The sequence below is a fragment of the Panthera onca genome, chromosome C1, assembly GCF_046562875.1.
Source record: "Panthera onca isolate mPanOnc1 chromosome C1, mPanOnc1 haplotype 2, whole genome shotgun sequence".
NCBI lineage: Eukaryota > Metazoa > Chordata > Mammalia > Carnivora > Felidae > Panthera > Panthera onca.
This window is the reverse complement of record NC_138346.1, coordinates 177,412,971-177,427,107: the sequence shown is the minus strand read 5'-3', so window position 1 is coordinate 177,427,107 and position 14,137 is coordinate 177,412,971. Positions and strand designations below refer to the sequence as shown.

The 14,137-nt window shown below is 55.3% G+C and overlaps 1 protein-coding gene across 7 annotated transcripts in view; it reads left to right on the top strand.

Moving 5' to 3' along the window:
• Positions 1 to 14,137, top strand: part of MROH7 (maestro heat like repeat family member 7) — a 58,999-nt gene that overhangs the window by 28,432 nt on the left and 16,430 nt on the right. For 6 of the 7 annotated variants that reach the window (XM_060624016.3, XM_060624021.3, XM_060624019.3 and 3 more), the window contains 10 exons: positions 770 to 849; positions 1,136 to 1,265; positions 3,182 to 3,277; positions 3,762 to 3,866; positions 4,077 to 4,212; positions 6,212 to 6,324; positions 6,662 to 6,838; positions 7,276 to 7,430; positions 9,613 to 9,751; positions 13,160 to 13,350. In XM_060624016.3, coding sequence (XP_060479999.3) covers positions 770 to 849; positions 1,136 to 1,265; positions 3,182 to 3,277; positions 3,762 to 3,866; positions 4,077 to 4,212; positions 6,212 to 6,324; positions 6,662 to 6,838; positions 7,276 to 7,430; positions 9,613 to 9,751; positions 13,160 to 13,350 — 1,322 coding nt within the window. The remainder of the gene's footprint in view (positions 1 to 769; positions 850 to 1,135; positions 1,266 to 3,181; positions 3,278 to 3,761; positions 3,867 to 4,076; positions 4,213 to 6,211; positions 6,325 to 6,661; positions 6,839 to 7,275; positions 7,431 to 9,612; positions 9,752 to 13,159; positions 13,351 to 14,137) is intronic. The other variant, XM_060624017.3, reaches the window with a different exon arrangement.

Genomic DNA, 14,137 nt, shown 5'->3' with positions numbered 1-14,137 from the left:
CTGTGAGCCTTCCCACCTCATAAGTACCTGTGGTAATGCCTGCCTCACTGGCTTGTTTGTGGTGAGGACACAACCAGTAGTGAGTTCCCTGGAGAGCCTCGGGCGCCTGGGGCAGTCATTATTATTTAATACATTCTTTCCCCAGAAATTCCTCCTGGTGGGAAACTTCCAAGAGCTTCCTATCATCTTGCTAAATACAGTCCCTTCTCAATTGTCCACCAGACTGGTTTAGGCCACTGAAGTCCCTGAGATCATGTTTAGCTTTGGGTCCTTTACATAAAATCCTCGCCCTTGATAACTTCATTTAACTAACGTTAATTGAGCATCTACTGTGTGCAGATGCTAGATCCAAAGTGAGGAGTCATTAGGACGTTTTTAAAGGAATCCACTTCGATCCCCCCCCCCCCCCCCCCCCGCCCCAAGAGCCATTCATGGTATTTTTTGCTTTGGGCCGGTTGGCGGCCCAAATATACCTCCTTACCACGCGGCTGCCAAAGCAGTTCTTGCTGACCTGCTGAGCGCCACGTGTGAGGTGCGGCTGGTTAGGGTGCAGGGTGTTTTTGGTGGCCTTGACCTGAGAGCTCAGGACAGGGTTTGAGCAGTGAGCTGGCTCTCCCTGCCAGAGGCCCTGTGCAGCATGGAGGTGGGGAGTTCTGTCCAGGCTCAGGGGCTCCTGTGGCCTGAGCCCCGGGAGGAGTGGCGGCCTCGGTCCTGGGGGCCTGCAGTGGCCTTGCCCCCCTCATTGGCCCCTCTGTGGTCTCCTGTCCAGAGGCAGATCCAGGAGGAGCCACTGAATTCCCTCTCGAGCACCGTCCGTTGGCAGGCCATGGAGACGCTGACCCAGCTGAGGTGTCCACAGCCTTCTCCCCGACCCCCAGCCCTTTCCTCGCTTCTCTGGGCTCCGTCTGTCTCTCCCGAGGCCTGTCCTTGGTGCCTGCCCAGTCCTGTGACCTTCCCTCCCGCCTCCCCGAGGCCCTCCCCTTTCCCTCCTCCCCACCTCACTGTGCTCAGGCCAGGCCCAAGCCCCCAGCTAGGCGCCCTCCTCCCAGCCCTGCAGCCTTAGCTTCCTGCCTCCCGCCCAGGGGCCCCTCCCTCACTCCTCGCCCTGGTTTTCTGTCTCTCCCCCACCCCCCAGTCACACCCCTCCCGTTCTGGGTGTGCGAGAAAGGTCAGAGCTGGTGAACACATGCGTGAAGAGTGTGTTCTCCCTGCCCTCTGTGCAGGCCATGCAGGAGAAAGTCGAGGCCAAGGTGGAGGCCATACAGGTGAGCCCTCCGGGCTATCAGTTTCCTTTGAGTGAGGCGCATTTCAGAACTCCCAGCGGGGAGAGAAAGGGCATTCCAGAAGGCAGAGAGGACTCTTCACACGCCTGCTGAAGCTGCCTGACATTGGGCAGTGTACCTCACCTCTCCTGGCCTGAGCAGGCCCTTGATAACTGTTTGGTGAATAAGGGATCGCTCACCGGGAGCTCTCTGTCCACTTCCGGGCCCTGCCCTATGAGGGGGATGTGAGCATGTGTTGCCATGGCCAGAGGAGGTGGCCACAATTGGGAGGAGGAGGGCTGAGGACGGGGTGAGCTGGTGTGAGGTCTAGAGAAGTAGAGAACCTCGAGGGGGGCTCGTGTGAGCATCTTCCAACCTCGGCAGGGTTGTCCCAGGAGGAGTGGGTGGAGGTGACCCTTAGGGTAGGCGATAGGGTCGGTGGGTGGGGTTCAGGGGGAGGAGTGTTAGCCCAGAGGGAGGCAGCCCATTTAGCCTTTCATTCAGCAAATATCAACAACGCCCACTCCCAAAGTACCACAGGGTGGGGGACGCAGTACAGGGGGGCGGGGGGGGGGCAGGGGGATGGACCTTGTCAAAGAAGCACACACATAAATGCATACTAGCAACAGTGGTAAGTGTTGCAAACAAGAAGTACTCAGTGCTATAAAGAGCCTGGCCTACGTGGGGGTCGGCGGTCCTGGTGTTACAGCTGAGAGGTTAAAGAGAGCTGGTTAGCTGAGAGGGATGCCAGAAGGAAGGGCCTGCCAGGCAGAGGGAACAGCCTGTGCGGTGGCCTGAGGACAGCAAGAATATGGTGACTGCAAGGATGACAAGGAAGCCATGTGGCCGGAGCCCCGAGGTCGGAGGCTAGAGCGCTGGGAAGCGAGGCTAGAGAGCAGTGGGGGCCAGACCTCGCTGGCAGCATGAGGGCTCTGGGTCCTGGGAGGTGGGGCACTGAGAGAAGACCCAGAGGAGAGGTGGGGAATCCCTGCTGCCCGGGGAAGAGAGCAGGCAGCCCTCTTGCAGTACCAGGCTCAGACAGCAGAGGTCAGTGCTGCACAGGGATGGGCTGCAGATGGGAGGGAAGGAGGAGGTAGTTGGCAAGTGAGGCTGGCTTGGTAGTTGTGGTGTAACCCGGCTGTGCACAGACTGGGGAAGCCTGGACAGTGGCAACCTGGGAGGCAGATGTGAGGAGCTGGCAGAAGGAAAGGAGGCAGGGGACAGAGGGTCTTCCCAGAGTGGCTCAAACCCACTACTCAGCCTTGTGTATGTGTGATGCCTGCACCTTCCTAGGACAATCCTGGGACTGTGGCGCGGCCAAGGGAAGAGGAACCTGGGGAGAGGTGGCCCCCTGAAGGGGCAGCCTGGAAAATCTATTTGGGTCTAGGAGTAGCACAGAAAAAAAGCATCGGAGCACTTCCCAGAGACAAGAATAAAAGCAAGGCTGGCCCTCCCGGTTACCTGGCTCCTACTGTTCTAGTGCCATTTTCCTACCCAGCCTCTCATTTGCTCCTCATGACTTGAAACCACCTTGTTGTGTGACGTTGGACAAGTGTTTCGTCATTTGTAAAATGAGAAAACTGCTTTGAGGACAGAGTGATATGGTTGTTCAAATCACCGGGCACTGACTTGGCCCATGGTAGAGTCTCAGTAATGGTGGGGAGTTCTCTGCTTCCTCCTTGAAGGTAGGAGTACATGCTAATAATTATTAATTTGTTGGTAAGGAAATCGTAACCCATGCGGGGGTGGGGGGAGTAATTCCTCCCATATTGCACCTCGAGTTAGTCTCAGAGGTGGGACCAGAAAGCGGCTCTCATGGGTCCAAATGCCCCTCCACCCCTCACCCACAGGAGGGGTTGCCTGGGGCCGGGGTCTGCTCCAGAGACCCCCTAGTGACTTGGTCCTCCTCCTGTCCACAGACACTTTACCGACAGACCCTGGATGCCCTGCAGACACTGCTCAACGCCCTCTTTGTCGAGGACCCCACTCCTGCTGGGCTGAAGAGCATCTTGGAGGTGTGGGGGCAGGGAGGAGAGGAAGGACAGAGAGGAAAGGAGACCTGGTTGGGGGGCGGTGGGGAGGCTGTGCCCAGAAGGAGGGGTTTGAGTTCCGGGTGTCATCTCGTGCCAGTGTTCTGCCTCCCTGTCGCTGGTGCAGACCCTTTTCCAAACCCCTTCTCTGTCACTCCCTCCCTATCCCCCGTGTTCCTGTTCTAGCTGCCCCTATCACTTTGCCTTCTCTACTCTCATCCCTGTCTCTCTTTTTATTGTGACTCCCCACCATTCATCTCTCTCCCCACTGGCCTTCGTCCTCCCTCTCGTCTTCCAGTCCTGGGCCCCATGTCTCCCTATGCTCCAGGAGGAGGAGGAGGGCTGTGGACAGTTGCCTTTATGCCCTCCCTGGAAGCTTCCTGCTGATTGGTGAAGGTCAACCTGCCCACCCAGGCAGGAGAGGCTGGCCTCCAGCCTGTAGCTCTGAGTCTCGTCCTTGTCCTCACAGCCCCTGGGGCCCTGGATGAACTCCGGGAAGACCCACGAGCGAGCACGGGCTGTGAACAGCAACGTCTCTGTGTTGAACCACGTGCTTCTGACCCTGCCATTCTTTGTGAGTGGCCCCTGGGAGGGGAGGACACTCATAGGGAGAATCTTCCTGGCTCCAAGGGAGCCCATGCATCTGTCCAGAGATTGCCAGGTGACCCTTGTCATCCTCAGAGGACTCTGCTATCAGGGCCAGACCATCCAGCTCTGGTCACTATTTACTGTATAGTATTATTGAACCTTTAAGACCCAGTCCCTAAAGTTATGACACAAACAGATGTCCTCGGGGTTTCCGGCGCTGGGGCTTCTGCTGGGGAGGCTCATCCTTCGCATTGGAGATCCTGATGAGGAGATTGGCCGGAAGGCTCTGGACGGCATCATCATCCTCTACACCATCCTGGAGCTCCAAAAACGTAAGCCCTTCGGCGTGCTTCTGAGGCGAGGCTTCTGGGCAGGTGCTCAGCCTGGGAATCTGCTGGAGCCTCCAGTGGGGTCTGCAGAAGCTGGTATGAAGTCTCAGTCCCCACAGAACCAGAGGAGAAGGGCTACAAACAAACCTATTTTGATTTAAGCAATCCCTCTATCCGAACCCCTCCTTGCCTTCCAGTGTCATTTTTAACAATTATTTTTATTTACGAAAAAATTTTTTGAGAGAGAGAAAATGAACGAGTGGGAGAGGGGCAGAGGGAGAGAAAGAGAATCTTAAGCACGTCTCACTCTCAGCCCAGAACCCGATGTGGGGCTCCGTCCCACAGCTCTTGGAATCACGACCTGAGCTGAAATCAAGAGTCAGGCATTCAAGCGACTGAGCCACCCAGACACCCAAGTGTAATTTGTGACTCCCATTTGCACAGCCCTACGATGGCACCATATGCCCACTCGGGCACGGTAGCCCTCATGTGCTGAGAGCAGGGCAAGGCTGTGTCTTAATTCACCACCGCATTCCGAAGGCCCGGCCCTGGGCCTGGGCACGGGGTGGGTGCTCGGCGAATCTTCTATTGAACGAATGAACAAAGAACAGGTCCCACGTTAGCGTCTGGAGTAGCTAAGACCTGCAGGTGGGAGAACAATGCCGGATCCAGCTTTAGGGAGCCGGTGACGTGAAATGAGCTGACACAGGCACCCAGCTGGCACTGAACCTAGGGGCACAGAGTCTCCGCTGTTACCTGCCTCTTCCCTTTCTCCACAGTCCCGACCTTGCCCAAGGGACTTCGGCATGTTGTTTCAACTTTCCTGGCTCTGGAGGCAGAGTGACCGGGCAATCTGAAATCACATTTAACTGGGTATCTTGTATTTTCTCTGGTGACCCCCAGACCCACACTGTTAGATTCTCAAGGGTGAAGTGGTTTGTCCACGCCCACTGAGTGTAGCCAGCAGCAAAGCTTGGCTTTGAACCTGGGTCTGTCTGATTCCAGGTGTCAAGCTTCCTCCCTTTACAGACAACCCACACATCTGGCCCATATAGTCCCTCTGCCTCGACGGCCCTTTCTTCTGTTTATGTCTTGCGTACCCTGGGGGGGATCCAGGTAGGACCCAGTCTGGGCCACAATAAGGCCTTACGAAACGAGCCTGAAATATGTCTCCTTCAGCAAAAAACATGCCAGGTCTATTCTAGACACCAAAAATACAGCAACGAAGTTAAATAATCCTCCCTGTTGAACTTAGCTTCTTGTAGTCAGGAGACAACCAAATAAACAAGTAATACATAAAGTCAGATGATGATGGGCGCTAAAGGGAAAAAAGGCAGAAAAGGGAGTGTGGGAAGGCCACGGTAGTGTAGAGGTGTCATTACACACGCACCAGGACAGCAAACGGGAAACGCACAGCTCGCTTCGTGGGATGTGCAGCCACGGGGTCCCTCGTGCCCCGCCCGTGGACGCATGTCTGGTCCCCACTGGAACACCATTTGTCAGCATCCCCTGAAGCTGAGCCTAGATCCACCCTAGGGCCCAGCAGGTACACCCCTAGCTACATACCTAACAAATGTGTGCCTGACATTCCCCCAAAGGCACGGACTAGGCATACCAGAATGTTCGAGCAGCACTACAGCTGGAGACAACCCAAATGTCCGTCGGAAGTAGGAGAAAGAAATAAATGCTGGTGTCTTCACACCGTGGAAAGTGACGTGGCACCAAGACATCTAACCTGTGGGTTTAGGAGCCAGGACAGTGGTCACCCCGGGTAGGGGAGGGGACAGGGGACTGAAAGGGAGCCAAGAGGCGCTTCTGGGGCGCTGACCACATTCTGTTTCTTGACCTGGGTGCCGGCTTACATGAACATATTCACTACGTAACAATGGGCCAAGCTGGTTACCTACGATTTGTGTACTTCCTACGTCTATGTTTAATAAAAAGTTAAAAAAAAAAAGGGGGGGGGTGGTCGGGCCTTACGGAGCAGGCTTTCTTCTTGCAGGAGCCAGAGATAAGGAAGAGACCAACAAGAAGGAGCTGTATGAGAGCAACAAGCGATTCCTGGGGCCCTACAACCCTGTCTGCCCATGCCAGAATATTCTGCGTGTGATCGCGGTGACCGCCTGCTGCCCATCAGCCCTGGGGCCTTCCTGGGAACAGCCCGCCCCAGTGCCTTCTCCCCGCCTTCCCTCTTTCCAAGCTCAAGTCCCCTTTAAGGAAGCCTTTCCCAACCACATGGGCCCACCCCGAGTGCCCCGACCTCCCCTGGTCTGTGCCCAGAAGCATACCCCCTCTTCTGGGAGCAGGGGCCATGTCGCCCCTTCTTTTGTAGTTCCTCCCCAAAGGGTTGGACACCCACAGATGAACGGAGTATGCGTGGCCTGCCTGCTGACTTCTGTGTGCGTCGCTAGGGGTCTGTCCATGGGTGTCAGTGCCTCTGTGCCTGTTTCAGGAATTTGGAGACTTCCTGGGACCCCAGCAGGTGAAGGACCTGCTGTTAGCAGCCCTGGAAGGCTTGAAAGGCAGCTCAGAAGCCCGGGGGAAGGACTTGGGGGAGATGATGCAGCTGGCCTCGGAGGTCACCATCAGCTCGGTGCTGGAGTGGTACCACCACAGGGTGGTGGAGGTGGTAAGGCCCCCTGCGGGCAGGGACTGGGCAGGGAGACCCCGCAGGGCCTGCTCATCCCTTGGGACCGGCCATCTGGCAGTGGCAGGATGGGGGGTGCTGGAACCCCAAGGCACCAGGGCGGGGCATGGGTGGTGGTGGTGGTGGTGAGTTCTAGGTGCCTCGACTTGCAGGTGAGAAAGAACTCACTTGAGCCGGTGGGGGTGGGGAGGGCAGTGAGGACCCCTGGCTGTCTCCCAGGGAAGGAGCAGGCGTGCCGCTCCCCCCTCTCTCCCCTCTCTCTCCTGGGGCCCTCCTCTCTCTCTCTCCTCTCCCCTGTCACTCTATCCTGTCACCCCCACTTCCTTCCTCCTCTCATCTCCATGATCTCCCCACGCCTGCCTCCGGCCTTCTCCAACCGGCCACCCGCCTGCTCACGGCCACCCCCGGCTGTGCCCCAGATCCCAGAAATCATGCAGGCCATCTACATGCAGCTGAACCACATCCAGGAGCCCCGGGCCCGTGAGGTGGCCCTGCTGCCCGTCTCCCTCCTGGCCAGCTCCTTCATGACTGAGGTGGTCGTGGCCCTGCTCACGTGTCCCCTCCCGCTGGACAGGTACCGACTGAGGGGTTCCCGCCACCACTCCCAGGTTGGAGCAGCCCCCATCCTGGGCTAGGAACCTGTCCTTCCACCCAGAGAAGGCCCTTGCCCTCCCAGCTGGTCGCTTTTCCATAAGATCTGTGGTGCCTCTGACAGCCATTCAGCATTTCCAAAGCACTGGATACGTCCGTGCAGGGCGCTAATACCTTCTCTCCTTGGTACAACAACCCCATTCTACAGATGGGCAAACTAAGGGGAAGTCTCTTGTCCTCGGCACCCAGTGAGCAAGCAACAGGATGAGGACCTAAACTCACATTTGACCAACTCCAAGCCCAGAGCTCTAGGGGTGCCGTAGAAAGGAGGCTTGAGTGTTGGTCCTGCCCCTGCCTCCACCTGCTGTGTGCTCTTGGGTGGTTTACTTGCCCGTGCTGGGCTTCAGTTTTCCCCTAGAGGCAGAAGGAGAACTACTCCCTGCAGAATTCCCACCCCAGATGGCTGGTTGTGACAAGTAATGCAGCCAGCTGAGCTAAGTGCCTGCCCAGGGCTGGACGCTGCAAGGGACCTGATGGGCAGACGGGACCGTGGCCAGAGAGGCCAGACTGACTGCTCCAGCCTCCCAGTCCAGGAAACATGCCCACACGTTTCTGAATGAACAGAACAAGGCAGCAAGTTGTGGGACCCACGCCTTAAGATGGTTGTTTGAGCATGAGGGCAGAATTGTGCAGGGCTGTGTGACGAGGTGTGTCTAGTAGGGACAGCTGGTACCATTCACAGAGGCCAGGGAGATCAGTTAGGAAGGTGAGGGCCAGGGTGATACATCCCCCTCCTCCCACCTGGAAGAATTTAACCCTTTTTGGCCACCCCACCCCCACCCCAGAGGGTTTCTTCTTGGAATCACTAAACCTTCAGACTCATAAGACTGGTGGAGGCGGCGGTGGGGAGGGGGGGGGCACACCTGACATCGGAGTCACTCAGGATATAGGACAGAGCAATGACAGGGGCTCCTCTTCCCAGGAGTCCTTGCAGCAGCCCATGCAGCAGGCCAGACAGCACTGGGACAAAATTTAAGGCGGCCTGGCTCTCAGGGGCCACACCTCCACTTGCATGAGCCCCAGAGAGAGAGGGTCTCCTTACATCTTGTGCCCTGGAGGCCTCACATTCCCCACTCGGGGCTTAAGAGCTGGTCTCTTGGGCCTCCCAGGTGAAAGGTATAGGAGCTGCCCTAGCTTAGATGGCTCAGACCTCCTGGGAACCACTGTCTCTCACAAAAGCTCTATAGACTTGGCTTCTGGGGTCCCCACAGGGGGCGAGCCCCGTCCCAAGAGCCACCGCACCCCAGGAAGCTCAATGCTACAGTGTCCTCATCGGTTCTTAGAGTTAATTTATAGTTCCTCCCAGCCCAGATGCAATTTACCAATTGGGTCATTTTTACTATAAGCGATGTTGCCTAGCAACATAGTTGACATACTATCTTTATCATGTTTCCAGGGGAACAGAGCTGGAAAGTTAATGGAAGGTTCACATGCTCATGCAGAAGGGGGAAAGGGTTCTGTTAACCCGTTAGTGCACTGGCCGGTCAGTGCTTTCAGCTCCCTGTGACAGGAGTGCTCACAGGCTGGCCCAGATGCTCTCCCCTGCCTGGAGTACTGACTTCTAGGGGACAGGAGCAGGCACTCCTTGAGATTGTGTGACCAATGCAAGGTCCAGGTCCTAAGGGGCCCCCTGGCATAGAGGAATGATCACAGGTTTTGAAGGCTGGTCACTTCCTGACTCTGTAGCTCATTAGCTGTGTAGTCTAGGACTGGTGATTTCACCTCTCTGAGCCTCAACTCCCATCTGTAAGATGAGAATAACAACCCACCTCGAGGGTCATTTGAGAATTCAGTGACCTTGAATGTCTTGAATATCTCGTTCACGGCTATATGCCCAGAGGTTTGCTTAGTGCCTGGCGTATAGCAGGTGCTCCATATTTGCTGAATAAGTCGTGTATAAAGCACCTGATATGATACGGGAAATAGGGTTTTCAATAATTGTTAGCCCCCTGCCTCTTAGAGAGTGTTTTCTGGACCATTCCTTGCTGACTCACCCATGGGTGCCATTTCGAGGGCATCTTGTCTTCTTCCCAAAACTGCTGGGAGGCTGGGTGGGGCTAGTGCCCTGGTCCCCACTAACCATCTCCCAACCCCTGACCTCCCAGCAACGGCGCAGAGATGTGGAGGCAGCTGATACTGTGCAAGCCCAGCTGTGATATCCGAGACCTCCTGGATCTGCTCTTGATGAGCCTGAAGGAGAAGCCCTTCACCAAGAAGGGCCGGGCCTCGATCGTGCCCTTAGCGGTGAGGACCCACCTCGCCTACCCCATGACTGCCTGGTCCTAGGCTCCTGCCTCCTCCCCGCCTGCTGAGCTGAGCTCAGCACACCCAGCTTCTAGTGCTCTGCTCTGCCAGGAGCTAGTTGTGCGCCTTGGGCACACTTGTCCATCTCTGGGCTCTTGTTTGTGACCCACTGGATGGCCCAGTACTGCTGCTTACAGGGACAGCAGCAGCCTGGGAGGAGGAGACCGAATGACCTGGGACACACAGACCTGAGTCTGAGATCTGGCTTCGCTGAGTTAGTATTTTGTGACCTAAGGAAGTCACTTCACCTCCCTGAGGCTCAGTCTCTGCATCTGTAAATGGAAACGATAAAGTCTGCTCCCTATGGTGGCTGAGAAGGTGGCTGCCAGACTCAGAGGTCAGCCCTGAGAACACAGGAGGCAATGCGACTGCAGGAAGATGACTGGGTGGGAGGATAGATTTCTCTCCGCTTCTGTCATTGGGACCTTGGTCCTAGCCAGCTAGATAATACCCCTGCTCATTTCCCTGCTTCCACTCCAGCTCCTCCTACAATCTGTACCGCAGCCAAAAAATCTTTGAAAATGCACCTCTGCTCTTCTCAATACCCTCAATGCCTTCCCATTGCCCTTGAGAATAGCACGGTGTTCCTACCTGTGCTTAAGGCCGTGTACCCTTTGCCAGCCTCACCACACTCCGCGGTCCCTCTTACTTAAGCCCAGCCTTGTTGTTCTTCGTCAGAAGTTCATACACACTACGCAATCTCCGTCACAGGGCCTTTGCACATGCTGTCTCTCTCCTGAACTTCTCTCCACTAACCTAAATCCTACTCATCCCCTCAGCTCTCAAGTCAAGCATCACCTCCTCGGGGAAGCCCGCCCTTATCTCCCTGACATGATCAAATCTGTGCATATTATACTTTGCTTCACATACTTTATCTTGGGAGAATTTACCCCAGTTGTGATTTGACAATAGTGTGTGGAGTCCTTTGAGTAATCTGTGAGATGCACGAATTCAGTGCCTGAACCTGTTTTGCCCACCGGGATATCCCTAATGTCTAGCCTATACCGGTACATAGTAGACAGTAAAAAAAAAATTGTTGAACTGATTCATTTAGTCAACAACAGTAATTGAGCACCTACTGTGTGCCGGGCACACATAAATTCTGGGGATTCAGCAGAAAACAAGGCATGCTGGTGGAGAGAAGCAAAGACATGGTGGGTGGAGGGGTGGGTGATGTTACCCCTTAACAGAGGAGGACAGTGTTGCTCGGTGACATCCCAGGTCTTAGCCAAGGTCACAGAGCTAGTGAGTGGTGGGGCCAGGGCTCGGACCCTGATCTCCTAGCTCTGAATCCTGCGTTTTGCCACCGTGTCCCTTTGCCCCTTTCCCCCAGCACTGAGTTCTTTGAATAAGGCATGGGCACCCGCTCCTTCCCTGATTTGGTCACTCATCGTTTCCTCTCTCAGTCGTTGTGTGCTAGTGTATTCTTGAGTCACTCATTTGTGCTTTTTGTTCAAGCGTAGTCTGAGCATGGATACAGTGCGGACTCATTTTTATCTTACGGTGTTGACAAACCATTTGAGCAAGACTGAGCCAAGAGCAGAGCCCTGTAGCACATCATTAGAGACTTCTCTTTATCCTGCTGACCGTGTTCTTTGGATACAAGCATTATCTTTGGTCTACTGAAAAATGTAAAGGCTCTGAGTCCCAGAAGCTTAGCTTAGCTTGCCGCTCCCTCACTATATAACCATCTCTAGCCTTGGTATTTAGATCTGTAAAATGGGCAGTAATAGCTCCTGCCTTGTCTATCTTACCTGTTCGGAAAAGTGAAATAGTGTGTGTGGAAGGGCTTCCCGAGCTGTAAAGTACAAATAACTGCCATTCGTGGTCCCCACCCAGCCCTCAATGTGTGACTTGTTTCCCTGGGAACATGCCAACTTCACAATCCAAGGCTTTTCCCTTGGGCCGGCTGCCTGGGGGCACGGATCTTGGCCATTTCTTCGTAAAGAAGGCTTCTTTCCCACCCCTCCCCTCATTCACCCTCCATCACCTGTGGGGCTGTCGAGAAGAGGACCAGAGACCCCAGTTTACAGAGGATGAATGAATCTGAGGCCCAAAGAGGGCTAGGGAGTGGTGGGACCAGAATGAGCCATCCAATCTTGTGACCTCTGCCTGTCACCTCCCCCTGCCCCTGCACTCTCCTCCTGCCAGTTAGGCCTTAGTGGGCCGAGTGGGAGGCGGGCCCAGGCCAGGACAGACTGGATAGCAGGTGGAGAAGTTGGAAGGTGAGCACCCGTCAGGTCCCAGGGAGCATCGTGGGTCAAATACCAACAAAACCAAGCTTCCGGGACTTTGGAGGGCTGGTGTGGGGAGTCACGGATGAAAGGGGCAGGGGCGTGATCAGTAGGCGTGGAGGGACAGTCCAGGTCTGGGCCTCCCTGGCTCCCACTCAAGGCTGGGGTTTATTTCTCTTGGTTGCTGGGCACCAGGGGATCCACTGAGGGTGGCCTGGTTTAATGGGCCAAACCGAAGGGGCAATGGGTGCCCCCTCACGATCTCTGTGCCTGTGTTATGAATGAGGAAGAGGCAGGGCATCCTGTACCTGGTGTCTGAGTCCCAGACACCTGGGACTTGAGTCCCAGCCCTGCTCCCAAGGGCTGGGTGACCATGGGTAAGTGTCTTCTCCCTTCTGAGTTTGTCTCCCCACCTTCACAACGGGATCAAGACCCCCGCCTGACAGGGGCACCTGGGTGGGGCTCAGGCGGTTAAGCATCTTAACTTCGGCTCAGCTCATGATCTCAGGGTTCATGAGTTTGAGCCCCGAGTCCGGCTCTGAGCTGACAGCTCAGAGCCTGGAGCCTACTTCTCGGGTTATGTCTCTCTCTCTCTCTCTCTCAAAGATAAACAAACATTAAAAAAAATTTTAAAAAGACTCTACCTGACAAAAGGTGGGAGAGGATCCCTCTACCATGATTGTTCCAGGGTTGTGTCAACATCAAGGAGGCAGGCTATTGTTCTCGTGTAGGGCTCACCCAGAGAGCCAGGAGTTGGGGTGCAATAGGGAGCATAGAGAGCTGGGCTCTCCCAATTAAAAAACAAATTTTTTTAAATATACTTAATTTGAGAGAGAGACAGAGCAAGCAGGGGAGGGACAGAGGGAGAGACGGAGAGAGACAATCCCAAGCAGGCTCCACACTGTCAGCACAGAGCCCCATGCGGGGCTAGAACTCATGAACTGTGAGATCATGACCTGAGCCGAAACCCAGAGTTGGAGGCTTAACTGACTGAGCCACCAGGCTGGTCTCTCCCAATCCGAGCCCGAGAAGAGCAAAGGTCCAGGTCCAGCTTGCTAGCGAAGCGACCCGGGCCCCTACCGGAGCCTGCAGCCAGCCTCCCCTCCGCCCCCAGGCAGCCAGCGGGCTGTGCGAGCTCCTGTCGGTCAGCAGCTGCGTGGGCTGCGTGAGGCGCATCTACCCCCAGCTGCTCCTGGCCCTGCTCATTCAGGTCCATTACCACATCGGCCTCAACCTGTCTGGCCACGTGGCTTTGCGCAAGGACGCCAAGAAGGATGCCCAGCCCTCCGTCTTCGTACCTGTGCGGTATGTCCACTGGGGGGGAGCCACCCAGCGAGGGCCCTTTCGAGCGTCGTCAGGGCGATTGATCAATAGAAATTAGCTTTGGGACTAAAGGAGAAAACAGAAGCACACTTTTATAAGAGCCAGTACATTTCTTCAACAACTGTTTCGGAGCATCTGCTGTGATGTGTGGGCCAGGCTCTGGCTGACACTGGACAACGGCAAGCAATCAGCTCACAATTTCATTTCTCCCCCGGGCTCTCTAGAGATATTATTTGTATTAGAGTTGTATCCACGGCCCACCATTCTATTTTCTATTTTTTAATATAGTACCTTTTCAAATGTTTATTTTTGATAGAGCAAGCCCACGTGCAAGTGGGGGAGGGGCAGAGCAAGTGGGGGACAGAGGATCCCAAGCAGGCTCTGGGCTGATGGCAGAGAGCCCGATGCCGGCCTTGAACTCATGAACCGTGAAACCATGACCTGAGCTGAAGTCAGACGCTTAACCGACTGAGGCCCCCAGGAACCCCCCCCCCACCGTTTTATTTTTAATTATTAACCGGTGTAGGTAATATACGCACATGGGTAAAAGTCTCAAAAGACGTTGGAGGTGAGTCTCCTTTCCTCTCCTTACCCAGTGACCCTCCCCAGAAAAACCGGGTTCTTTCATACCCTTCCCCAGCTGGTTTATGCAGAGATAAGCACACATTTAGATTTCTGTTTTTATACCAACGGTAGTGGACTTTACAGTTAGACATTTTTGCTTTGAGCAGCTGCTATATCTTGGAGACCATACATGTAGAGCTGCCTC